Here is a 27,615-nt window from a genome sequence, read left to right as displayed (position 1 = left end):
GAGTATCTATTTCATCACTGCCTTCCCATTTTCTTTGCAGATTGGGTTTAGGTAGCAGAACTTCCATTGTCCATAGGAGTCATCTAGCTTGATTTCAATCACTTTTCCAGTGATGCATTTCAGGCTATTTGCTAAAACATTTACCTGATTATGGGCTCAAGATCAGCATGCCTTCGTTCTTCCCTCTTCTGAAAACCCTGATTTAGTGCTCTTAAAATAGTCTTGTCAAATGCTTCAGAAGACAGTTCTTTTGGGAGCTAAGAAAAAGGTTAACATGAAAAATGAGTAGTTGACATTTTAAAGACTATATTTGCTCACTAAGAGTCTTTACACTTTTTGGTATCAACAAAAAATTCAAGTGTTCCAGTTTGAGCGATGTGTTTTACAGACCAAAGGTACAACAAATCAACATAATTAGTTTTGCAAGAGAAATACTCTGCTGTAAATTCTCACAGCAAATCTGGGCATAAAACTGTTTAAAGCTCTATTTGAAAGAATTACATTTGGAAATCTACCAATACTATGGTCTTTTTCAGGATAACTTACAGACTTTTTTTCCCATTTCTTTCTTTAAATCTTTCACACATAGAAATTAGTTCTGAAAACAACATGAAAAAATAACCACGCTTGACTGAATGTAACGTATTTATTATCATCACTTAGCTAGATTAAACTATTTTAAATAAACAGGAGCGGAAAGGAAACCATCTCAGTTATTTAATACACTAGACTTCAGCGGGCAACACTGAGATTAATCAATAGCAAGTCCCTTTCCAGTTGCTATTAACACTGAAACTTCTTATCAAAATTCACTATAACTTTCCAACGTCAATACTACAAAGTGAAGTCTTCTGATTCTCTAGCTGAGAAGGCAAAATTCTTGCTACTAAAGAGCATATCTGTTTTAAATAAAGAATATTGCCCAGAACAAAGCTTTTTTCACCTTTACTTCTTCCAAATAGTGTACTTAAGTACATCAAAGCTGATCAAACTTTTTCATCTACATTTGAAAAAATTATTTTATTATGAGGCAATTAAGAGCAAACTGCCACTGAAAATTTTTTTTTTTTTTTTAACTAAAGTTCAAAGCTATTGCTAATGTGGTTAACATAACACCAGTTATGATCAACAGCACTAAGTTATTTACACTAGAGCAGCATCTTCCTCTTGTATATCTAGAATACACCTGCCCCAGAGTGCCAGCTGGATATTGCATCCTGCTACTGAAACAGCAGCCCAGAACTCAGTAATCCTTTCACTGAATGAAGAGCAATTAACAGAGGGATGCTGTCTCTGATGCAGATAATTGCTTCGTAACATACATAAGAGGAACTACTGGAATCCAGACAGACAGGTGCTGTTAGTATTGTTAGTATAGTGCTATAGCACCTGAAATGTCTTAGATATAAAACCACAAAGGGCTGAAAGCAGCTGTTCTTAACAGACCCTTTTGCTTTAATATGAGGAAATCTGACTGAAGAATTAGTCAGTGTTAGGCAAAAGGTACCAGAAAGTTACTGCAGAAGTGTGGGAATGAGCAAATCTCCTATCCTAGTATTTTGTATGTAGATTTGTCTCTGGAAACAGTTAACTTCTTGTCTTTAAAACTTCCATTAAAAGGAATGCAATTCCTTCTGTAGTTAAAGATGCAGTTATACAAACCCAAGATTAGGTGCTTAGCTTAAGGTAATTGGATAGCCTTGTTACTTACAAGCTTATTAGTCCTTCTACATACGTGGGTAATTGCTTATTTGCAAAAGAATTTCTCATGCTTATCACCCAAGAGAAGCCAGTCTTTAAAATAAAGCATGCAATTTATGCCATTTACTACCTTAGTTTTCCCACCAATGCTTCTATTCTAAAACAATTTCTACCATTAACTTATTTCTATCACATGCAGCATTGGAAATTTTCTATTAAGTATTTTGACCATTCCTTTCTGTCCCCAGGACACAGAACATCGTATTCAACAATGCCATGTAGATTGGAACAACAAAAAGTCAAAACACAAGGGCATGTAAAGTGGACATTTATACTTTATGTTTTTTAAAGCAAGGTATAAGTTCTATCCTGCTTTATTTAACAATTCTTTCTTATTTCTCTATTTACAGCTATCAAACCAACACAAACCAAATATATTGTTCAGCTGTACACATTTTCCACAGAGCACCTCAAGAAGCTCATAGCAGCTTGTGGTTGTCTTCCTCTTGTTCTATCACCTCCTAGACACTGCTTGAGCAGTCAAGCCAGCACTTGGAACATCCTACATCAATCAAACAGTACAACCCTTCAAAACTCTGGATCATGTCTGTTTTCCTGGCTCCTCCAGGAAAGCAAGTAGGTTCTAGAATGTCCATTACAGACACTGATGTTTGTCTTACACAAGTGAGAGAACATGAGGCATGCATCTGAATGCTCATCCCAGACCTGCACAGGACCCTGTATGAAATACTGTTTTTAGGGGTCTCTTCAGGTGCAGATGCACGTACCATATGCTGTGGAGTAACCCACCTGCAACCAGACATGCCATGCGTAATTCAAATCCTCACAAATCAAGCTCTGAGAACTCTTAGAACCAGATATTCAACTAGATTAAAGCAGTGTGAATATTCAATGCATCATTTTTGGAATACCAGAAAACAGTGCTGATAATTTAAACAGTGACCAAGACAATGACCTTTGTACAGTGACTGGCTTTCCGCTCACAATTAACACTGCACTTAAGAACACCAGATGCCATCAAAACATGTCCAAAACAGTAATGTCTCATTACTGCTCTGAGGAGTTTAAATATAGAATAATTTCCCAGAACAGGTGGAACCCAAAATATTAGACACTGGCAAGGAACACACAGTTCAAGGTCATCACACTGATGGGGTCTGCACATGACCTATACACAGAAATGTATTCTCTGTTCAGAGGGAGGGGGAAAACCACTGAGAGAACTTTTAATTTTTTAAACACAGACATATATGCATATATAGTTGCTAGATTTTCCTAAAGTTGAACTCTTTGCGGTGATGAATAGGCCTGTCTTTGTTCTACTGAAGAATACAACAGTTAAATTAAAAACTATTGTGGCTGTGTTGCACTAATTAAACATAAAAAATTATACTCTTTAAGGTCTTTCTAACAGGAACACAAGCAAATGACCAGTGGTTGTACCTATACAAAACTCTGTGGGGAATATTAAAAACTCATCTGGTAGTTTTATGGTAGTTCAATTAAAACTCTAAGCACCATTTTGGATGAGATAAACTATCACCTCCTGGGAAATTTCCCAAACGTTCTGCAGGGCTGCTTCTTCTATCAAGATCCTTCATTCCAATATACATAATTAAATGTTTAATACAATTGTGAAGTACAAAAATCTGCTAGCATGCTCTTGTTTCTATAATTACATCCCAGAAATCACAGCTCTCCTAGACTACTTTTGAAGTTATAAACCTGATGTGCAAACACTACTTTCATATCTGAATACATACTTTTAGCAGGAATTCCTGAAGCTCCTGATGTGTTTTTGTTACACATGTTACTGAAAAATCGGACCAGGTTACCTAGAATGAAGGAAAAAAGAATGAGGAATTTTTCTTCTTCCAAATTTCATAGCAATTAGCTTGTCAGAACAACTCCATAAATTTGGCAATCTCACAGTTAACACACGCAATTAAGCAAACATCAGGCAAAACAGGGATAAGGCTGTACTTTTTCAAAGACATACTAATTTTAAGTATGTATTTTAGGATCACCTTCATGTTATTTGTGGCTAAAGGGAGTATGGACACATTCAGGGAAATACAATGAAGTCCCTGAAGATAACTGACTCAGAAAAAAGCCAGGCAGAGGATCTGTAATTATGGGATTTGTATCAAACAGAAATAATTAGCCACAAAAAACAGGTACCAGAGAAAAGGACTGTAGGTCAGATATATATGATTGAGCTCTCTTTATCATTACCATGAGTCAAAATGAAACAAAAAAATCTGTTTATATTGCCTATAAAATAATTTTATCTGCCTCAAGAATCAAATCTTATACAGTCACGTAAAAGCTGTTTTAAGCTACAAGTCATAAAAAGTACTGCAAGTTACTAAAGGAGGAACTCAAGAATCAGACAACATTTTAGCATATGCCTGCATAAAATTTCAGTAGCTCATTGTTCTGACACAGCATGCAAGTAGTAAAACAGCACTTTCACATGCATGTTTTGAGTAAAAAATAAGTAAGCTTGGTTAGATGAGCGCTGCCCAGCTTTAAGCCTACTTCTGGGCCAAAGGTTCCAATTAGTTACATGGGAAAATTCAGGGTAATGGGAGTGGACACGACAATTATAAACATTTACTCTCAAAAGCTGATAGAGTAATGTCCACCACCAACTACCTTCAACCTAGTCCCAAGAAATGCCAACTACCCTTGGTGCCTTCAGCTGGGAAGCCATGACTGCAATTGCTGTTACAACCTTAATAAAGCAGTGTCTGGGCAAGCACAAAATTATCTACAGTGAAGAGCACAGTATATACCTGCACAGATAAGGAAAGGAAACTCTTTCTTAAAAGAACTGAGGTGGAGTTTCAAGATTACTGAAGTACTTGCCAGAATATCTCTGCATTCCCCTTTAACAAAGAAATTCAAAACCACTGTCAAATCTACCTACATGCTGAATCTTCAGAATAGTTTTCTGACTTTAAATATTGATAATGCATATAGGCATTCTGTACAAACTTTTCCCATCTCCTACTGCATTTTACTATGTACTCACTTCACAGACAATTTAGAAAAAAAAAAAAAAATCTATGATGTAGTTGAAATATTTGGCCAGGTTAATCTTAAAGACTTTGAAGGCTACATTCCACACATTACTGTCCTCAAAAAAAGAGGAGTGCATCCATTTAGAGAATACAATATCATAGAATACAATACCAAACTCTGGGATCAACACATCAACTTGTAAGCTCAAAATGGCTTTTTTTAAGTTTGCTTCTTCCAAGATCACCTATAATCCATGTCAAATGACCAGTTAGAAGGCTTGATGCAAACCACTCTTTTTTGGGTGAAAAAGGGGAACATTTAACTTTATCTTCAAATTGGTACACTACCAGATTCATATCTATTGGCACAATGACTCATAGTGTTAGTCAGCCCTTGCTAAGAAAACTACTACTTTGATTCAATTAGAACATCACCATCAGCCTTAGCAACTATTATTTAATACATTCTGCCCTTAGCTACTACAATAGATGAAGACTAGGTAAGCCTTCTAGTTTGTGGCCATTTTCCAGCTTGTTTGGTTTTGCCTTAAGAAACAAAATCCAAAACAAAGGAACCACCTCCAGTTTTCTCAAAAAGCACAGGATTCACTCTCACAAGGTAAACACTGAGAATCTAAGACAATCATATGACTCCAAGCAATCTACAGCTGTTGACGCAACTGTGCTCCTGTGCCACTTGAGCAAACAACTGACCAGTTTTAGAATTCTTATGAATTAGCAAAAGCCAATTTTCCTGAAATGATGTCACACACCCAGCTATGGCCGATGTTCTACACCTTCCCACCTTATGCCCTCACACTTTATCCCCACAATTACATGAAACACCTGATTTGCACATATAATTCAAAAGAATTACAGGATAATCCAAGGAATCTCAAAATTGCCTCCTGTGCAGGTTTTTGAAACAAGCTGTACATATCTGCAGTACATAGACAATAACTTTAACATTCTGGAGGTTATTTGCTTACTTTGAATGTGTACTCCAAATGTTTGTCAGCCCTTTTTCTTGATACGTCTTTCAGGGTTATCTTCTCAATGTGTACAGCTGAAAGAAAAACACCTTATTGTGTACTCCAAAACTGACAGTTTGCAAACCATTCCCTACTTTCCCAGGCTCTCTGAGCATGCCTGTAGGCTAAATCCTGATGCACGCAGGAGCTCCTTAGGAGCTGTTTTATTGCAACAAACTGCCAGGAACAGAACCTTGCTACCTCCAAGTACTTCTCTGGCCAAATGGCAACCTCCTCAGTGCACATCATGATAATCTGTGCATTACCCGAGAGCTTATTTAGACCAAATATCACATAACTACAACAATATAACCACTATAAGTGAAAAGACAATAAAAGTAAGTCAAATTGTATCTTTACTACAAGAAGTAACAAGTGTTGATAACAACCAGACAGTGCCTTCTGCACCAATGCATCGGAAACGTCAAAGTAAGTGAGGGCGAACTAAGGCAAAAAAAACCACATTTCTGAAGGGTACTTAGGTGAAAAAAATAATTAGGGAAGGCCTGAAGGAGACAGAAATGAGTGTCAGCAAACAGAAAACAAACAGAAGCAGCAGAAAGCTACTATAATTGTACTGTAAAGAGTGTCATTGAACTGAACTGAGAAGGAAGAAAGGTACTGTAAGTACTTGCTACTTTAACATTTCCTCTCCACAGCCTACTGTATGCAGCAATAGGAGGGTTCTGGCTGTGACCTGGCAAAGAGCAGCACCATATGGCTTTCAGGAACTGGAGATTTTCTTGAGGGCACACAGCATTGTTCAGGTAATACTCCATTATAAAAACCCTTATGTAGCCAAGATGGGATTTTCACTTTTGCTGCTATGATAGCCTAAGAATTCAATAGAATTTTATTCCAGAGCAAACCAGAACACATCTTTGCATGTTAAAAAAAAATAGTTTAAAAGAAGCTCAACCCACCCTACACCATCAATGCTATCTTTCAATGCTTTAGAAACTGTTTCTTTATTTGGGAGGCGGTGGGTGGTGTTAACAGTTAATGTTTTCCTTTCAATTTTTAACTGCACATTTACATGGGATATATTGGGAACTACTCGTAACAGTAATTTTTTCCTAAAAAATTAAATTATTTCTCCTGCAATTGTATGTTACAAAACTTATTAAAGGATATTAGCTAATTACCATCTAATATAAAGTAAATGTTTCTAAATTAATTTTGTTACATTACAATTCAAGTCTCATCCCCATCAAACACGCCATTTCTAAGAGAATTTAAGTACTGGCAATTTCCATTAAGGAATAAGCCAGTAAATAAGCCTGGTGATAGCGCTACAGCTTCCAATATTCTTAGTAAAGAGACAAATACAGAGAGTGCTGGTGTACACTGGTTGTAATCCTCTAGCTAGGAGTTAGGAAGTTAGACAAGCACTCCATCTTTACCAGTTAATGAAGATTTATAACTACAAAGGAAAGAAATCTGAGATGATATAAGGATGCCAGACAATATCAATATTTTATGAAAAGACAAATGTTTAGTGACTTTAATTTTTACCTGTCTGGTATAGATTAAAGCGCTGTTAGAGGAAGGACCATGGCACAACAAAAGTTTTGGTGCAGTAAAATTTCTTAATGGCTAACATTCAAATCGATGCTGGAATTTATATTCATTAGTTAATTTAAAAGTTGATTCCCATGACTGGAACTGAGAATAGTGGTTTAAATTGCATTCCACTACATGCATATATTTAGCATACACAATGAGGAAACTAAGACCATTAACATTCACAGACAAGTTTTTTTTTTCCCTAATGAGATTGTGCTTATTTTAAACTATTGAGTGTTCTCAATGCTAAAAATTTGTCTTCAGGTGCAAAAAAATTATTTCACAATGGAGTATCTTCAATTTCCTTTACTTCTTTCTAATGCATGCTTCATCGTAATACATGATACAACAGGTAATTACACTGTTCTTGCTGCACAGCTTTAGTTCTACAATTTCAACAGACTCCTTTATAATTCTGTCTCCACTATGACATTTTAAATATTCTAAATAGCTAGACTGGAAGAAAAGTTTGAATGCACAAGCCAATGAGGTGTGTTACATCTCTACATCTATTCTGGACACAGCACATGCATCCAGGATTATTAAGCAAAGCATGTATACATGACACTGCTTACATACTAAGTCAAGATTTTAAAAATTCATATACATCACAGCTAATAACAAAATCCAAGTTTTACTATCAGTGGTATTTCTAACCCAGTAAGGAGATTTCTGGAGCAAGGAGTCTGTACCACATAACTGTGCAGCAAATATCGCAAGGTTATTCTGATCATTCACTGTGGTTTCTCACTGTGATAATAAAATGCGAAAAAATATTTAAGCTTTTTGCTAGGTTAAATTATTCAACTTTTCTATGTTTCTGTTACTTAATTTGAGAGTGTTACTAAAGAGATTCTCCCTTTTAGGTTTCTAATTCATGAATACGAACACTTTGAACTGCATAAAAGGATTTGAAACAGGTTTGTTGTCTGAATCTGCCATAATCTGTGGTTTGTTTTTTTTCAAGGAATGAAAAACTCTCAAATTGCCTGCCTTCAAAGTGCAGTTAAATCTCCATACTAGAGACAAAGGACATTTATGAGGACAAAATGAATAGCCACCGTTTTTCCACATTGTTGGCTCTTTGCTATCTGCAGACTATCTGTTGACTAATTTTGAGTAGACAAGTGACTTGCTAATCCTCTTGAAGAATAAAGGCTGAGAATAAATCTGCTTTCAATAATGCTCACTTCTTCAAAGAGAAGAAATTGTGCTGGCAATTGCATATCAGAGTTTTGTTTATGCTCAGAAGCCTTGTTCTTATTCTCCCCAACAGAGGCAAAACACTGACTTCTATGAAGCCTTTCACTTCTCCAAACGGCCATCTCTATATAATCTGCTAATATGTGTTTTTTCTTTGTTTTTTTTTTAATTTTATCAAATACAACTTAATCAAGCAGCAAAATCTATCGACTGCTTCTCAATATTTTTGCATTTAGTTTTGCTTATAAAATCTGAATACTGTTAATACAATTGCATTAAATGTTCTTGTTTTCTTCCAAATCCTACCCCTTTTCTCAGTGGGAAGCCCATTTGCAGCTAATTTTCATGCATGGATTCACTAGTAGTTAGCAGCTAACACAAATGACAACTTGTTATAATAAAGAAAGACCAAGTAGGCTGCAGAGAAGCTATTTTACTTACAATCACTCTAGCTTCTTGTTCAGATGAACAGCAAGAAAGACACAAGTCATCTACGACTCCAAGCAGGGTTTAATGTCCAAGGAAACCCTTAAAACCTTCCTCCAAAGGAAGCTCAGACAACATACCTTCTCGCTGAGGTCTATGGGAAGCCATCGGGAGTCCATCACGAGGTGCTGTGGCTCGTTCTAGCAAACTGGTCTCATTACTTGACATGCAGTCACCGTGGGAAAAGTCGTTCTAAATTGAGAAAGACAAAAAAAGAAATGTCTTAGTAGAAGGTCTGTTACCAAAGCTTGCTCTAAACAGCAGGTATTGCAAAAAAACCCACAAACCCTTTATCTGTTATTCCACAGGACAAAAGCCCAAAGCTCTTGACAGTGGCAAAAAGGTGGTCAATAGCCATTTCAGTTCTTACTTTATGTGTTTATCAAATGTCACCTATAACCTCCAATGTTTCACTGACCTTATTTTAAAAGCAGAGTAGGGTAGGGAAGTGTCTCCCAAGCTGGACAATTCAAGACCACTAAGCGCAGAACTTCAGTGATAATTTACTATTAGTATGAACTCTCTCAAGTGCTAACGTGTCAAGTCATCTACTCACTACATTCTAAATATATTATCCTCAATTATATTCATACCCTGTACCTTCAGCCTGCCACCTCTTCTATATAGGGAATCGTGAGTAACTGCTTGGACAGCCTATGAGGACATGTGGTCCATGCATCTCTAACCAACTAAATCCATGCATCACTTACCAACTAAGCATTCAGAACACAAGCAGTTGTCACCAACACCCTCACTTTCATAGAGAAAAGGGCAGACCGAAAGCCTATCTCCCCCCACATTGACATGCAGACTTCAAATTATATACCAAATGTATTATGGGTTTAATGCAGGGCACAAGAAGGGACACAACAAGAAATCATAGGAGATAGACAACATGGACAGATAAGTAAGAGATGAAAGAACAGTCTAGGTTAACAGTGATAGATAAGAAAAAAGTATTAGAAGAGCACAGAACATAAGTGGTTTCCGTAGGGTAACAAGAGCCTATATAATTTTTTCCAAATTAAGATGGAACATTAATGTATCAATTTACACATTCTTCAATGACCAGGTCTTGCTAAAACAAAAGCAAGCAAACAAACAAACTGGCCAACTAAGATAAAACTCAGAAATATTTTAAACATCCAGTGACATTAAATGCTGCTGCTTAATTCTATGTTCAAGGCAACAACACATTGCCTTAGAAAGGTACCTCCACAAAGAACTAGGAAATATAGGAAGTTACTAGCAAGTTTTTGGATTAATCTGTTTTAAATAAAGCACCTTTGTTTATCTGTAACAAGTAATACAATACAAGTTGATTAAATAGTAAGTTTGGGAAAACTGAACGCATCAGAAACATATAGAAACTGGTAAGCATGAAAGCTAGATTTTTTTCATTCAGGATGAAGAACACTAAAAGACCTTCATAAAAGATGGGTAAAGGAAAAATATAAATGTCCAGAGAGCACTCTATTTTTAAATGCAGGAAGCATAATAATAAGTGCCAGAATATGTGGTTTTTTTAAGGACTTGTGCAATGCAATCAGACAAATCATCAGCCAAGATTAGTTACTGTATTTGTTGAAGAGGACCCCAAGACTGTCACAACAGAAAGACCAGAATGAGGAAGCAGAGAGGCAGCAAAAGACATCTGAATACCCTGCCAATTCTTCAACAAACTTCTTCAGATGTGACAGATATATCAGCTAAAGCTGGCTTCATCTTACTAAAGCATCTTTACTTCATCTACAGCAAGGGTACAAACTGTGGCAACTCCTAACAGTATATCCAACACATGCAGACCCAGGAAGTGTCCAGCCATCAAGCCTGCCCTGGGCATGCTGTGTGGACGCCATTGAAGTCTCAGGCTGCAAATTGCGAGGGCTTGGAACTTTTCTCATGCAGGGGAAGCTTTCCCAGACTGAGACAGTTTCTCAGTTCCAGCCTGAGCCTTTCCCAGGATGATAACACTTGGGAAAAATAAAAAGGAATTAATAACAAGATTAACACCTGGGCTTCACTGATAAACAGTTCTCACGGTTTGTGAGAAAGTTTTGTTTTCTTCAATTATCCAATAGACTGCTGTTCTGTTTGTAGTTTGCGGACCACACTATAAAAGTGGTCCGTGTCGTTCAATAAATCGCTTCTTTAGCCACCTAGCTAAAGGAGTCCATGTCGTTATTCTATGCGGTTCATCGCGAGTAGCGACATGCTGTAACCTAACTTTGATCAGTGATGACACCAATAGCAGCACAGTTAGCAAGTGCCTTTAGACTGCACTGCAGGACATTTCAGCTGTTTCATCAAACCCGTGTATGGTTTGAGCTCTGAGCTGAGTGCTGGTAATTTCAGGTTTCAGAGCCATCAGATTTAAATATAAAGACTGCTTTGTTTCTTCAAGATAAAACTCACACCAGTTCCCAGTCACCCAGTAAACAATCTCAGCGAACATCTAATAAATTATGAGTGCAATGTCAGATATGGAATAAGAAAGGAAAACAGCTGTATGTCAATGAGACTGTAATTTTTAACAGCTTTAGCACATTTTCAAATTTAGTTTACTAAAAAAACCCCAAACAAGCCAACACATAAGCATGCTCTGAAGAGACCCACTTCCAGAAGTCTTAAAAACCCACTCATACTGTTTCAGCAGACATTTCCGTAACAATTGTGGACAGAAAAAGTGGAAGTACTTTGGTTTGTTTAAGTGTTAACTCCTGATCTAAAAACAACCAATTTTGAAGTCAGACCTTTTGCATTAAGATTCAGAATATTTGTTTTGATTAATGGAAAACGAATTACAGTCTATTCTGAAAAATAGTTGCTAGTTAAAAAGTCAAATAAACTGTGAGCAGTTTTTAGGAGATGTATAGAAATCGGATTTACTTCAAAAAAAGTATTCTGTTCAGCTCATGCCAAAGCATTAAATACTGCTGCTACACCTTTTAATACTAGAAAATTGCTTTTTGCACAGCACATACATCATCTTTGTAACAGCATTCAAGTACTTTTGCAGTGAATTATTCTAGAATGGTTATTTTTCTATCCATGGCAGCAGTCTGTAACAGGCAAACTACAACTGCATTTGAAGACCCCCTTTAAACTGCAAAATATTACATTTCAAACCTTATTTAATTAATTATATTAACGATTTAAAAATAATTATAACTATAATAAATTCATAATTTATTCACTTGAGTAATTCTTCACCTCCAAAGTTAACCAGTAATAAGCACTGTGTGTATTCTGTGACTGCTGGCTTTCACAATAGCTAGTGCAACGCAGGAGGTAGACAGTGGGAAATCCAGAGCAGTCACAGCTTTACCTTATAGCCTGCAAAACTCCAGATCCTGTCTTAAGCTGCATTACAACTCTTCACTTTTGGTGTTACCTGCTGTGACAGTTCTACATCAAACTCACAAGTATCTGAAATACAGGTGTGACTGTCAAAGCAGACAACTCTAGGGTGTAAGTGACTGCAAAGTCTAGGCAGTCTGAAAGGCCAAAGAATATTAAGAGTGGCATCATGTGTTGCTACCTGGTGCCAGTCACACCAGGAACACAAGTACTTAAAAACCTGGTACACTGCTGAGGAAGGTCATGCTGTAAAGAACTAGCTGTGCTCATCCTTCTCTGTCAATGAATACAACATATTCTACATTCACACAACACACGCAATAATAAGGTTAACTCTTGCATAAGCCTTTGTCACTGTGAGACTTCACTGCAGCTCACAGTGCTGCTGCTAATGATTAAAATGTAGTGAAGCAGGAAATGTGGGTGGCCCCAAATCAGCTGCCAGATAATTTATTTGATATTCACACAGATCTTCACGACAGGCTGGAGGATTAATTACATTTCTTCTTGAAAGTGAAACTAGCTAAGAGAGCGCTTTAAAATTATCTGCTCTTACAACCTAGACCAGTTTTGTATGAAACAGATCTGTCCTCATATGGTTGAAAGTATTTATCACTTGAGATGTTTCCCAGGACTGTATCATACAATCATAGAATGTTTTGGGTTGGAAGCATCCTTAAAGCTCCCCTAGTTCCAATTCCTCTGCCATGGGCAGGGACACCTTTCACTAGACACAATTGCTCAGAGCCCCATCCAGCCTGGTCCTGAACACCTCCTGGGATGAGGCATCCACAATTTCTCCAGGCAACCTGTTCCAGTTCCTCACTTCCCTCACAGTAGAGAATTTCTTCCTAATATCTAGGATGTGGTTAGATTTCTAGCCTACAAGCACACACTGTCAGGTCACATTGAGATTCTCATCAAACCACACTCTCAAGAGCTTCTCCTCAGAGCTGCTCTCAATCCATTCTCTGCCAAGCCTGTATTTGTGCTTGGGATCGCCCCAAACCACTAGCAGGATCTTGTACTTGGCCTAGTTCAGCTTCATGAGGTTCTCTGAAATTCCTCTCAAGCCTGTCAAGGTCCCTGTGGATCCTTCCCTCCAGTGTGACAACTGCAAAACACAACTTGCTGTCATTGGCAAACTTGCCGAGGGGGCCCTTGATCCCCCTGACATTGAACAGCACGGTCCCAGGACCAACCCCAAGGAACTCTGGTTGCCACAGGCCTCTGCTTGGGCCAGGGAGCCCTTGAAAACAACTGCTTGAGTACAACCAGCCAATGTCCTTATCCACTGAGTGGTCCATCAGTCAAATTCACGTATCTCCAGTTTAGAGATAAGGCCATCACGTGAGACAGTGTCAAATGCTTTGCACAAGTCTAGGGAGATGATATCAGTCACTCCTCCCTTATCTATCAACACTACTACCCCAATGTAAAAGGCCACCAAATTTTTCAGGCACGATCTACTGTTAGCAAAGCCATGTTTGCCACCAAATGCCTCCTTATTTTCCATGTGCCTTAGCATGGTTTCCAGGAAGATCTGTTTCATGATCTTGCCAGGCAAAGGTGACACTGACCAACTTGTAGTTCCCTGTGACTTCTTTATTTCTCTTTTTTAAAATGGGGCTAATGTTTCCCCTTTTCCGGTCAGCAATAACTTCACTAGACTGCCATGACTTCTGAAATATGATGGATAGAGGCTGAGACATCAACTGTCAGTTCCCCCAGGACCCACAGATGCATCTCATCAGGTCCCATTGTCTTGAGCACCTTCACATTCCTCAGATGGTCTTAAGCATGTCCTACAGCTGGTGGCTCCTCATTCTCCCAGATCCTGCCTTTGATGCTGTGACTTCAATGGTGTAAGCTGAAGCACTTGGTGAAGACGGAGGCAAAAAAAGTTATTGAGTGCCTTGGACTTCTCCATATCCCAAGTGACCAAATACGCCATTGCTTTTGAAGAGGGCTCACAGTTTCTTGAGTCTTCCATTTACCACCAATGCACCTACAGAAGATTTTGTTGTTGCCATTGACATCCCTGGCTAGATTTAATTCCATCATGGCTTAAGCTTTCCTAACCTGGCTGCTCAAACAGCTTGTCCCTATTTCTCACAGGGTATCTGTCACTGCCTCCCACCCTTCGTAGGCTTCCTTTTCATGTTTGAGTTTGTCCAGAAACAACTTACTTATCCACATAGGCCCCCTAGTATTTTTGCCTGACTTCCTCCTTGTTGGGATGCATCACTAATAAGCTTGGAGGAGACAATTCTGTAGTATCAAACAGTTTTCTGGGGCCCCTCTTCCATCTGGGGCCTATTCCATGATACTCTACCAATCAGCCTCCTGAAGAGAAGTCCAGGAGTGTTTGTGTCCCAAGGTCCAGGGGTGCTTGTCTGTAACATGAGCACCAAATACCTGAAGTGGCGAGCCATCCTGCTGAGAAGGTTGTTGCTCTGTCTAGTGACACGTGAGCTGAGCAGATCTCAGCCAACTGACACGTGACAGATGTGCAAACTCTGTCTTCTATCAATGTAGATGATTGATCAAACAATGTTATGCTGGCATTGCCTTGGCAGTATGTAGTGAAATCTGTTATTGGATAGCCTACTAATCATCACAAGCAAGCAATTGATGCTCATAAGTCTTCTGATGCTTGCATTGCACTTTCATAAAAGAACTATTCATTCATCAGCTCTGATGAGCACTAACAAGGGAAGCACACTTGCAGCAGCTGGACAGCTTGATTAGTTCTACATGCCCAAATATGAAATATTTTTCTGCAAGACTACAGTAATGTGCTATGAGGGACAGCACTACTCAGCCTTGCAGGCTGTGCAGATGTAAACTGGCACAGCTCATTCATTCATCTACAAGTGGGAACTGACAAACAAAGCCAGATGAAATAAGTTGTTTTGGAAAAAAATCAAGGTCTAACTAATGATTGTGAGTTATCAACTACAGCATCTGCACGTTCAAGAAAATTGAGTGATGTCAGAATAATCATTAACACATGTGGTGCCAATTACAAGACCAAAGCCATGATTTGCTTACAACAAACCTTGTAACCTCTTACCCTCATTGCTACACAGCTGTGACACACAGATGTATCGCTACATAGCTGTGGTAGCATAAAGGTTCAACATCACCTCTCCAGAAGCAACAGTGACAGGGCCAAACCACCTGTTGTGTGCTGCTGAGCCCTCTCCTGACAACAGCAGCAGAGATAAGCCTTACTCAACACTCTGAGCAACTGTATCTGCACCCCACCACTGTGGGGTGTGGCTTGGATACCGGGACAGAACATTCTTGCCCTTTTAAAATGGTAATTCAGCATACGCATTTAATACTCACAAATGCAATCACATAGAGCAGCAATGCTTCAAAACCTGTTTAATGCTGACCACTCTTGATACAACAGATTGTTCCCTAACCAAAAAACTGCAGTACTGTCTCAGACAAGCTGCTAGGCAAATGCAAAATAAAGACTGCAGACAAACACCCAACAAACACTGCTGCTACGCCATGTTCCAATCTTCAAGCTTTGAACTATGCAAAGGCACCATCCAATTGTTCTAAGATGCAGGGAAGCTGGTTTTGTTCTACAAGACTAGAGCAGGATCAGCCTCAAGATCTAGAACCATAAAGACACAGCAAATTATCTCTCTTTTGGCCAAACCAACTAACAACTTAGATGTTTCCATGTTAACCTATCTTTTAACATGCAGAATCAGCCTCCAGAACAATAATGCTTATTCCACATAAAATCACAGCTGGAGAAATGGGCTGACAGGAATCTCAGCAAGTTCACCATGGGAAAGTGCAAAATCCTATACCTGGGCAGGAATAACTACATGTACCACACACTCTGGGACCTAACAGACTATAGAGTAGCTTTGCACAAAAAGACCCCTACGTATAAAAATGTGTGCGTGTGTGTACACACGTCTGAAGAGAGAATGTAAAGCGGATGGAGCCAGGCTCTTTTTAGCAGTGACCAGTGACAAAAACAACAGAAACGGAAACACAGGCGATTCCCTCTGGACATCTAGAAACACTTTTTCATTGTCAGGGAGACAGAGCACAGGTTGCCCAGAGAGGCTGTGGAGTCTATAACCTCGAAGACACTCAAAAGTCATCTGGACATGGTCCTAGGGAATGAGCTGTAGGTGGCCCTGGCTTAAGCAAGGTGATCTCCAGAGGTCACAGCAGACCTCATTCTCATCATGGTTATGTGAACAGACATAAAATCCCATAATATGTGCAATAAAAACCTGACTGGCTGAATATATGGTTCAAACGGATTATGTACAACTGCCCTATAACTCATATCTAGTAAGCTGGACTGCATAGAGAGTATGCACAGGTGCCTAAAAGTACTTCAAAGCACATTTGTTCAGTGAAACTATGTTAAGAGCTCGCCCATAAGAGGCAACAACAAAACACTGTGATGGAGACAGAAACCTTACAAAACATCAGCTGATTCCAGGAGGAAAAAGACACCATGTGACAGCTTCAGCAATCACATACCAACTAACTTATAGCATTATCAAATCATAAAATTTTGAGACAAAGGGCATACCAGCCGTTTTACACCACATGAACAAATTCAGCCTGTGGCAATTACACTTGAAGTACACGACATGGCAGCTACACCTATGATTTACAGTGCTGAGGGAACAATGCACCTTAAAACACAGCATGTTCTAAGTCTCACCTCCACCTGAGCTTCTAACAGGGCCTAAATCACAGTTTCAGTCCAACCTAGCTAGCCCATGACAAAGTAGAGAACTTGAAGCTATAGCCAGTCCAAGCACCGGTTCAGGTGTTACTGGATCCCCAGCTGGTTGTTATCCAACAATGGTGCAACTTCAGTACTCCTGCTATTGCCAGCTGAGTGAATAAAAATGAATGTAGCAGTTCACTCTAATACAAAGAATTATTCTCATAAGAGTCTAGAGAGAATGGAAGATTTTAAAAAACACTTGCACCTGAAGAGTAGTTCACTGAAGTACAGTCAGTACTGAGAAGGAACAATGATGCCTTCATTAATATGTTTAATTACCATCAGAGGGCAATATGCCACTTTGTCCAATCGTTGAACTCCAGCATAGTTTGAAAGTATTCTTTTATGTACAGTATCTCCAAATAACAGAAAATATCTGTCTTCTGGTTATCTTGCTCCTAAGACACTTCCCAAGACACTAAATTTTCTTTAGTTATTCAAAGTATTTTTACTTTACTCTCCCAAAAAGACAAGAGGCTGAGGAAAGGCAAGAAACTCACAAAGGAATGCAGTTTCTAGCCAGTTTTGGTCTCCAGGAGTATAAACTTCTGGACTTGGAGGATACTACAGCAATTCACCAACTCTTGAAGAAAAAGTAGGTATTTTGTTTTAATTACAGTAATGAAGAATCAGCTGTAGTGTTTTCTAGGACAGCTATGGCCAGAGATTGATAATGGCAAGCAAACAGGGTGACAGATTTAAGCAGGCAGAATCCTACAGACTTCAGAGGTTTCAGAGACACAACCATCTTACTGCTGCTGTCTGCATCCTTTTCTGCAGCTCTTTAGAAAAAGCCAAAAGTCACTCTGCACTCCAAGCCCAGTGAGATCCTGCTACCTATAAATAAGTCAGCATTAGGCAACCCTGAAAACTGGACCACCAGGAATCTAAGCACAAGCATTAGGAAGTCAGGGGTATATTTTCAACACCCTCAGTACTCATGACTATGCTGGAGAACAAACTGTCAGGGATAACAGGGAGAGGCTGATTAACTCTGGTAAAATGGGACTGGGAAAGGCTACAAACTTGTACTAACACCTCATATTTAGAATTAAACAGCTAAAACAGCTCAAAGCAGTGAAAACTTTTACTCCGCAATTTCCTGGAGCATCAGCATGCACATTTAGATGCCTTTTATCTAGCTATGACTTCCTTTCCAGAAGACTTCCAGTAATGTTTCTGGAAATTCTTAACTCCTGTTTGGAGACAGAGAAGTTCCTATTCAGAGACAAGGCTGTTAGGTTCTCTGAGGCAGATGGAATACTTTTCATCTCAGTATGCAAAACTTGTAAAACATTGGTATTTCCCTGAAATGCACCACCATTTAAAAGACCTTTGCCAAGACTAAAATGACATTTTTTCTTTATTTCTCTTATTTAAACCAGACTCTGAAGACACACTTTTCCCTGTACTTAACTCTGTGACACTAAAAACAGTGCACTGCAGACAGAGCTCGTAGATTTTAAAATTAAATTCTACTATGTTATTCTGCTGCAAGTGACTGAAGATCAACTATAAAAGCACTCTTCTGATTTGCATACAAAATATCTTATAAATAGAAGTGAGCTAAGAAAAATACTCTGTAAATAGGAACTTCCCCTTTGTTTGTACGTAGAGACTTTTTTCTCTGAAGAATCCTCCAGCCAGCTAATTATAATACTATTCAACAAACCACTATCTCCAAGAGATTGCTTATTTCAACAGAACCTTGGTTCTATTCCTGTCAAGTATGCCTGATGAAATGTTCCAGTGCCTAATGCAAGCCATATTTATTATGTTCGTTGATATTCAGTTTCTTCAGCATTTCAGCATTTTGATCCAACATCCAATGGGCTGGAAAAAGATAAACAATAAAGTCATACTGCTTTGATAATGATGCAGTTATTAAAGAAAAATAATCAATGCAAGAGCTAAGCTATGTGTTCTGTTACTTAAACCAATATAGTGGTATCAACAGGATCTCTGCACATTAACACTTCTTTTATTCAGCAGTGAGCACTGCTGATTATTCTTGTACTTCGACTTTAGATTCAAAGTTGATATTCTGCAGCTTAAGGCACCAATGACTTTTTTCCAAAAGGTGTTATAAACCATACTTTAAATTAAGAATTTGAAAATAGTATCAAGTGTTTCTACTTTAAGCATAAAATCTCCCAAACCTTAATTCAGAACACTTCATAAAGACACAAAATTTGTCAACTGTAAGGCAATCCTAGCTCTGCTCATTCTACTCCAACAGTTCTACCTCCCACAATTTTTAAATTCCTCCATTTTGAGCTGAATTTGTTAAAATGTATCACTAAGAAATGTTACATTTTCCAAATAATTGAAATAAGAAACTAAAAGTAGCAACAATCTTATTAATCCGTTGTCATAAAGCAACTTTATTGTGCGCTCAATTTTATCAGACAACACAGTCCTAACCAGAAAACATAACTCAAATAACGGGGAAAAGCAAATTGCTTCATGTTTTAGTAAATCACCCGCAAATTCTTTGCAGATGAGCCTCTCAAGCCTCGGCGTTCACCAAAGCTAGGAGTTACATCTCTTTGAAACCTCAAAACGAGCCATTTTGTTCGACACGCCACGTGCAGTAGCACAGTCCAGAACTGAGACAAACCACCAGATTCCGCTCCAGCACTGAACTCCCTCACGTCGCTGCTGCCAGCCGTAGGACTACGTCGGTATTTCAGGGCCCACGTGAACAACAGCTCAGTGACCGCCTTCCGACGGGTCCGACGCCGGGAGCACCAGAGCCGAGGCGGCAGCCTGTGCGCTCAGAACCCCCCGTGCCGGCACAGCCGCTCCTCTCCCGCCCGCCCCGTGAGGGCTGCGGGGCCGAGCCCGCCCCGTTATGCAACGGCAGCGCCGCCCCCTCCCGCCGGGCCGGGCCGGGCGCCGCCCCGCGGCCACGTGACCGGGAGCCAGCGCCGCCATGTTGGACGGGGCGGGAAGCGGCGGCCACCATCAGTCCGCGCGGAGGGACAGCGGGGCTCTGTCCTCACGGGCGCGGGCGATCCGTGACCCACCCGCCCTCCCCGCTAACAAAGAGAGGGGTCACCCCCTTTCCCCGGCCGTGACAGTGCTCCCGCCGGTCCTTCTGCCCTCGCCGCGCCCGGCTGTCCCCGTCCCCCTCCCGGGCACCGCCTGCCCGAGCGCTGTCCGTGCGGCCGCTCCCGAGAGGAGCTGCTTGGGCTGCCCGGCATGGAGCGGGTTATTCCCAGAGATGGAGCCCAGCCCTTCCGACACGAGGTCTTTATGAACCGTTCTAGTTGACAGACGCGGGGCCCCGAAGGCACTCAAATTCCAGAGATTAAAGGAGAAGAAAAGGCCTGGGACACCCGACAGGATTTTAAACCAAGTTCAATGTAATGCTACGGCAGCATTTAGCTAGTGAAGTCTTTAACCCTGCTACTGGCCCCATCTCCCCCAGTGTTTTATCTGCCAGGGTCCCACCGTCACCGTGGAACGATGACTGAAAATACTCAGCAGAAGCGCACAGATCCCTGTGTTCGCTGTCAGCCATTATTTCCCAGAAAGGCTGTGCTGTATTTACAATTAGCCATTAAGAAAGGGGGGAGGGGGAGGAAAGCCTACGGAAGTGTTGCCGTTTCACTGCTGTGTCGACTACTGAGTATGTGATGTGCATGTTCAGCCAAGCTGACTCGGGTCTCTCGGTGTTCCCCGAGTTAACAAAACCGCCACAACTTGGACAGCTGCTCTTATGCTGAAGCCAGAACCCTGCACAAAACGGACTTCAATTCCGTTTCAAGTAGTTCACGGGAGCCTGCCCTCCCAACTGCATGTGGTGGGACACCCTGAGCAGCTACAACTGCTGTGCCAGTTCCAGGCAGGAAGTATGTTTCCGGTTACTAGCACTTTAAACCCAGAAGGGACAGTGTCCAGTCTTACCACTTCCTGCAATTCAATCTTTTCCCCGGAAAGATGGACTTTCAGAATTAATTCTGGGGTAGAACTAGACCTGATGCAGGCCATTGAGCCAAAATCAACACATTTTGGACCAATGCTCCAAATTAATTGCGATTTCAGTCCTGGAAAATCTGCCTATTAATGACATGCCAAATGCATTTTGGCCTTTAAATGATATAAGCATTTAGTTAACATAACTGAAGGCTTAGAAAATGATTCCTTTCTCCTCTGAGCACTCCTCAAGAGCATACCCCATCCTTAGCAAAAAGAAGGAGCCATTCCTTTCATATGGCAGGCTGCGTAGAAGTTTTCTACAAGTGGCTGAAATGGATTGCACTGCAAGCAAACTTAGAAACAACTCCAACCCTTACTGCCTTGTACCCTTTTCTGTCAGGCAACTCATAAAAACCTGATAGCTTCAGTGGAACAGTACTATAAACACCCATCTTCCAGCCCTTCCTTCCCCTTTGCACAAGAGGCCATCTATAGACCAAAAACTGTAGAGCTCCATGAGGACGGCTTGGTTGCATAAATATGGGGCAATTTTTAAAGCCAATGCTCATCAAGAGGGCAGCAGTCAATGGCACTGGGGCAAAACCTCTGCTTAAACAGAGCTACTGCACAAGAGAAAGCTTCTGTTGTCACTCACTGCAAGTCCTCATCCCTGGTGACAGCCACATCCTAGCAACAAGTGGCACATCTGCTTTCAGGATGAGCTTTGCTGTTTCCTGAAAGCCATCCAAAAAATCAGTTTTTCTCTGAAAAGAAGCTTCAGTTGTGACATTTTGTTTTTTTTAGTGGAATCATTACCACCCCTTCCCCAATGTTGTCAGCCATCTGACTGAACCTGGTGTTTCGGAGAATCCGCCTTAGAGCTAATGACCCGACTGCTGCCCTGATTCCTGCTTCCAAGTTCAAGCCTGTGTCTCATTTTGGGAAGGGGCAAGGAAGCAGGCTCCATATAAAAACATATTTCAACGTGTTCTATTGGTTTGAAGCCCCTAGAGAATGCTCTCTTAGGCAATCTGTTTTCTATCTAGCATTCTTCTTATTATAATTATTTCTATTTTTACAAGTTAAGTCAAGCTGTTGCTTGTACTCTTGCTTCGTACAGTGGCCTACAGCATACGAGGCAGCCAGTTCAGTAGAGTGCACCCTGCACTCCAGCACGGCAGAGTTCCAGAAAAAAAACAGCGTTCCAGAAAGCATGGCAGGCTAAGAAAACCAGCCCTTCCCCCCACCAAGAAATTCGTAGTAGACACTCCGCAGGAGATTGCGGGGGCGGCCGGGGCTGACACCGCCGTGGTAGGGGGAGGACAGAAGAGGCCACATCCCAATGGGGGGGACTGGGGGAAAGCAAGCAGCCGCTCCTACGAAAACGGGAGGGAGCGATGGAAGAAGGACAAAACCACCCGCTGAGATGGCGCAGCAGGAAGAGCGCAGGACGCGGCGTTACCTGGGCTGGGTGGCGGCCGAAGCCCTCCTCCTCCTCCTCCTGGTCCCCGCACAGGGCCCTCCGCAGCCGCTCCAGGTGCTCCCGCAGGGTGACCCGCTGGTGGAAGGAGAAGGCCGGGTGCAGCGAGGCCATGGTGAAGAGCAGCAGCAGCTCCTCCTGCGCGCCGCAGCCCAGGCCCTGGGCGGCGGGGAGCTCGGCCTGCCCGTTCTCCGCGGCGCCGTCCATCACCACCACCACGTCCCCCTCCTCCTCCTCCTCCTCTTCCTCCTCCTCGGCCGGGGCCCGCCGCGCCGCCGGACAGCTCTGCAGGATGGAGTCCACCTGGGGCAGGAGGCGGTGCAGGCGGCCGGCGGCCTCGCGGTTCTCGGAGCCCAGCAGGGCCAGGTAGACGATGAGCTTGGAGCGCACGGCGGGGTCGCGGAAGTCGCCGAGCTGCCCGGGGTCGCTGAGCCCGTTGGCCTTGGCCTCCGAGTCGCGGAGGCAGTGGTAGTCCTTGCGGGCCAGGTCCTCCAGGCAGGAGCCCAGGAATCGCAGCTCCAGCGGGTTGCACAGGTCCAGCAGCCCCACCATGAACTCCAGGCGCTGCGCCGAGCCCAGCACCAGCCCGAACCACTCGTACACCGTCTCCTTGTCGGTGCGGGCGGCCGCCGAGCCGGGACCGCCGCCGCCCGGAGCGCCCAGCGAGGCGGGGGGGGGCGGCGGGCCGGGCCCAGGCCCCGGGCCCAGGCCGTGCAGCCGGCTCGGCCTCTCCAGCCCACACCCCCTCCCCGCCGCCGCGGCGCCTCCGCGGGCCCGGGGCACCTGCTGCTGCAGCGGGAGGTGACAGTCCAGGGCACCGCCGGGCTCCTTCAGCCCCGCCGTCGTCGCATCTTCCGCCGCCGCTGCCTTGTGGCTCGTCTGCTTCAGGGGCAGCTTCATCTTCAGCATCCTCGGCGGCGGCGCGGGGGGGACGCGGCGCCCGCCGGGACCCGGCGGCAGCGGGGAGGTGGCGGCGCGCGCGGCGCTCAGGCGGAGCCGCTCATGCCGCTCATGCGGCCCGGCCGGCGCGGGAGCGGCGCGCGCGCACGCGGAGCGGGGCGAAAGGCGGCCGGAACGGTCCCGGCGGGCGGGGAGCGGGCAGTGGGCGGGCGGGGCGGGGCTCGCTCGCGGCGGCGGCCGTTCCCCGTCTCCGCCTCTCCCCGCCTGTGCCCGGCGCTCGCGCAGAGCCGGCGGGCGCCGGCGGTGCAGCGCTGGCGGGCCTGGCCCGGCTCGGCGGCGGGACCGGCTGAGGCCCGAGCTCCCGGCGGGGAGCGGCGGGCCGGGGGCAAGGGAAGGCGGGGGGGGGGGGAGGTGACGGGCGGAGCGCGCGCGCGCCTCTCCGCCTATGGGCGCCGCCCGCGTCAGCGCGCGCGCCCGCCCGCGGCCGGGGGCCGGGGGGCGCGAGGCGGGGCGGTGCGGTGCGGTGCGCGCGGGGCTGCGCGCGCGGCGCGCCCCGGGCACGCGCGGCCGCCCCGGGCCCGCCCCGCCCGGCGCGCGGCGCAGGGACCGGCGCCCTCCTGGGGAACGGGCGGGGACCCGCGCTCCCCCGGTGGGTCCCGCTGGAACCGGCCCGCAGCTCGCCCGGGGCCAGTCCGAGCGAGCCGCCCTGTCTCCTGGATGAAAGACTTCCCTGAGATGAGGCCGTGCTCTGGCCTGGCTCCGGTGTGCGGAGCCACGTGGGTTTGCCCAAAGCCGGCGGGAGCGGGCCCGGAGCTGTGCCGGTGCTGGAACAATGCCGAGTGTGGAAACATGGCTGCTACGGGCCCTTCTAATTTTTATTTTCTGTTTTCTAAATTCTAATGCAGTTGAAACTTCTTCTATTGCAAAATGCCTGCTTTTCTAAAATTACCATTGTTTCCGTATTGTGGCTTTCCACCCAGTTTGTTTTTTTACAATAGATAAATATAGGCAAAATTACAGAAAAAATATAGTACAGGAAAATGGCTTAGGATATTCTGTTAGGAAATAGCAGGCTTGCCGTGCTCTCATTCCCCCAGCTGTGTTCCCAACTGTTGTGTTCCACGATGAAGAGCCTACAATTACAAGTTTAAGCAGTGCTCTTGAGTAGTCAGAAAGTTGCAGTGCTCCTCACTTTGATTCCCCCACAGTTACATAAAGGAAATGTTTTTAAAAGGAGAACCAAGCCTGTGGCTTGCTTAACAGCACAGTGAAGAATAAAATTAATTTTAATTACAATTATGCAGAGCAGCATCCCTCAACTGCTTACCACTACAAAGTATAAACTGCCAGATCTGACTGTCCCTTATCTTTTTGTCCAGAAGCAGATAGTGCTACGCTGAAGAGCTTTATCAAACAACTAAGAAACTGTCTTGCAAATTATAATAGTCCTGTATGCATCACTCAGATTTGCTACAGAGCAGTCTTGAGAGGTGGTTACAGACTATACATTTCCTGCATTTTTATGTAGGTACAGCAAACATATGTATTTTATTTTTAAAAATTAAATTACTAATCTGAAGGTAGCTCATGTTGGGTTTAAAAGTTCCTAGTGGCTGCTCATTCTGCTTCTAGTGACACAAATAGACTTGACCCTGACTCAGCGCATCTCTCCTCATTCATTGGCATCTCGGGAGCACTGTCACTGTCCTCACTGAATCTTCAGGAGGGGAGTGGGAAGTGGTCAGACCTTACCCTTCCATCCCAGACTGCCAACAGTTCTTTGCTGGTCCCACGACTAGGGAGGTGAAAAAAAGTGTCATGAAGTCTCATAAACTTGTTTTATCCTCTTTTATTTGATTCTGTTTGCTGGTTATGGCTGGGCTGGACCTGTGAATCACTCCAGATCCCTGCAGCCATTAGTCAAAGCAGCTATCATAATACTACAATAGAATATTTTCTTATGTTGTCATTATGAAGCAGTAATTCTAGAATTACAGCAATTCTTGTCATATTATTGTTCTATTTTTTCCCAAAGAAAAATTACTGTGTCTGTCTTGGGGGATGCGCCAAGCTGGAATTGTGGAAGCACAGGAATAAGACTTGAGGTTTCTGCTTAACAATTTGATATTTAGTCTGAATAGAATTCACAAGATCAGAATCACAATGTTAGAAATAACATTTCCTACTTTAACAATCTGTGATTCAAATAAAATGTGACATAGTTCCAAACAGATAACACCATGGAGAGTGAAAAAGGACTTTATTTTTGTGGGAATGAGCAGAAGGGGATGGCAGAAAGAGAAGGCATGCTGGTCCATTCAAAAATGCACAAATGGAAGGTAATGGAAGGTTAAACATACACTCTCCTCATCCAGAAAACACTTGAAGCCCATCCCTATTTGTGGCAGTTCCCAAGCTGATTCTTAGTTTCACAAATAAGCTTAAGAACCTGATTAACTCAGCCCTTCTTAATTTCCTCTTCTTAACGGCTTAAACTATGATACTTGAGGAAAACAGATGAGACAGATGTGAAGTCAAGAAAGAAAAATTTAAAAAAGGAAAGATATGAGAAAGCAAAAAGAAGACAAATATATTCCAAATGGGCTTAAAAGTAATTCAGTAGCTGAGGGAGGTGTCAGCAAGGGAGAGGGCAGTGCTGAAAGAGAACTGAAACTTAAGTGCCCAAGAGAAATGAAAGTGAAACTCCAGACTGTGAATGGAATGAGGACACAGAGAGGAAGTGCTCAAACACTGTCAAGCTAGTACAATGGGAAGAGCTACTATAAAATTATCTTGTCTAGGGCAAGTGCCCTGGAGGTTTTCTAACCTGGTTTTCTTTTAAAAAGTGTATAGCTTGCATAGGTCCTTAATGACTTGGGCCCACAGTCATGCTGACTTAGGGTAAGCAGCTGTACAGAGCCTTAGAGGGAAAAGTATGTGTGTAATCTGTCTGAGCTGAAAGCCAGATGAACTCTGATGCAACACAGAGCAGGCAGAGGAGCAGCAGGATGGAGGTGCTGATTCAGGAGTAGCCACTTCTCTGGGAAGTGGCTTTCTTTAGAGTACAGCAGGGATCTGGTCTGACACTCCAGGACAAAGGGCAAGAAGCCGTGTCCAAGCGAGCCGTGGTTGCCACTAGTGGATTTGCAGCAAAAGGAACAGTGATCTTTCTGAGTCTTCCTCGCCTGCTCTTTTCATCTGTACATCATAACCCCTGTTTACCAAAGTCCTGGAGAGTGCAGAGGCTTCATTGCCAATCTAGAAATGTCCTTACAGACAGGTCCTTCTGTGAGCCTAATGGCTCAGCTTTTCCACCTGGCTGTGACCATCACTGCTTGGATGCATGAGCTGTGCAGAGCACCAGAGACACACAAGCCCTGGAGAGGCGGTTTCCTGTACTTTGTGCACCACCACACCGAGTAGAGGCAGCCACAATGTGTCTTTTGAGTGACACCTCCTCCCTCACTAACTTCTTCCAGAGGTCATGGACATAGCAGGATTTTGTTAACCAGGCCTAAAACTTCCCCAGGTGGGGGGAACCATTAAGAAAAATAAAAACTACAACACTGGGACGCTGGACTGAGTGCTGAAGCCAAGGGAGGAACCAACAAAGCAACCTTCAGTTCTATCAATCTACATTTCTTTTTGGTTTTTGTTTTTTAATCCTTTTATTTTTTAATACTGACTTCTCTTTCAGCAACATATAAATTCAGTTTCACAGTCTCTGTTTGTTTATTCCTTTACTGCTACCAAGGATCTGATAAAATTGTTTTGTAAGAACAGGAATGAAGTTGATCTGTGGCCCATTTAAAATTCAGATAGGGACATTGTAGGATATGTAGATATATATTTCATGTAGAGTAGTATATATTTCATATATATCGGGATATTTTTTGTGTTGATCCTGTTCCCCAGGTACTGTCTCTGCTACTAAGTATTTTCACTTTTAACAAAGGCTGTAACAAATCTTCAGTGAGGATCTTTGCATGGATGCCCACACAACAGGGTAGAAGATACATAAATAAGGAAACAAATCTTCCTATCCTGCTTTCCTCCTTTATTCCCTTTCTTCCTTCTTTTTTCCCCCTCTTAATTCCCTTTCTTCTCCTTTCCCAGACTGTAGGATGATCA

The 27,615-nt window shown here is 42.8% G+C and overlaps 1 protein-coding gene across 4 annotated transcripts in view; it reads right to left on the bottom strand.

Moving 5' to 3' along the window:
• Window positions 1-23,587, bottom strand: part of ZCCHC2 (zinc finger CCHC-type containing 2) — a 43,491-nt gene extending 19,904 nt beyond the window's left edge. For all 4 annotated transcript variants that reach the window (XM_056484036.1, XM_056484038.1, XM_056484039.1 and 1 more), the window contains exons 1-5: window positions 22,567-23,587; window positions 9,115-9,226; window positions 5,738-5,814; window positions 3,486-3,557; window positions 145-257 (exon numbers count right to left, since the gene is read on the bottom strand). In XM_056484036.1, the coding sequence (XP_056340011.1) occupies window positions 145-257; window positions 3,486-3,557; window positions 5,738-5,814; window positions 9,115-9,226; window positions 22,567-23,493 (1,301 nt within the window). In that variant the 5' untranslated portion in view covers window positions 23,494-23,587. The remainder of the gene's footprint in view (window positions 1-144; window positions 258-3,485; window positions 3,558-5,737; window positions 5,815-9,114; window positions 9,227-22,566) is intronic.
• Window positions 23,588-27,615: the final 4,028 nt, after the last annotated feature.

This window comes from Oenanthe melanoleuca, chromosome 2 (genome assembly GCF_029582105.1).
Source record: "Oenanthe melanoleuca isolate GR-GAL-2019-014 chromosome 2, OMel1.0, whole genome shotgun sequence".
Lineage (NCBI taxonomy): Eukaryota > Metazoa > Chordata > Aves > Passeriformes > Muscicapidae > Oenanthe > Oenanthe melanoleuca.
Note: the sequence above shows the minus strand (reverse complement) of the source record. Positions and strands in the feature narration are given on the sequence as shown.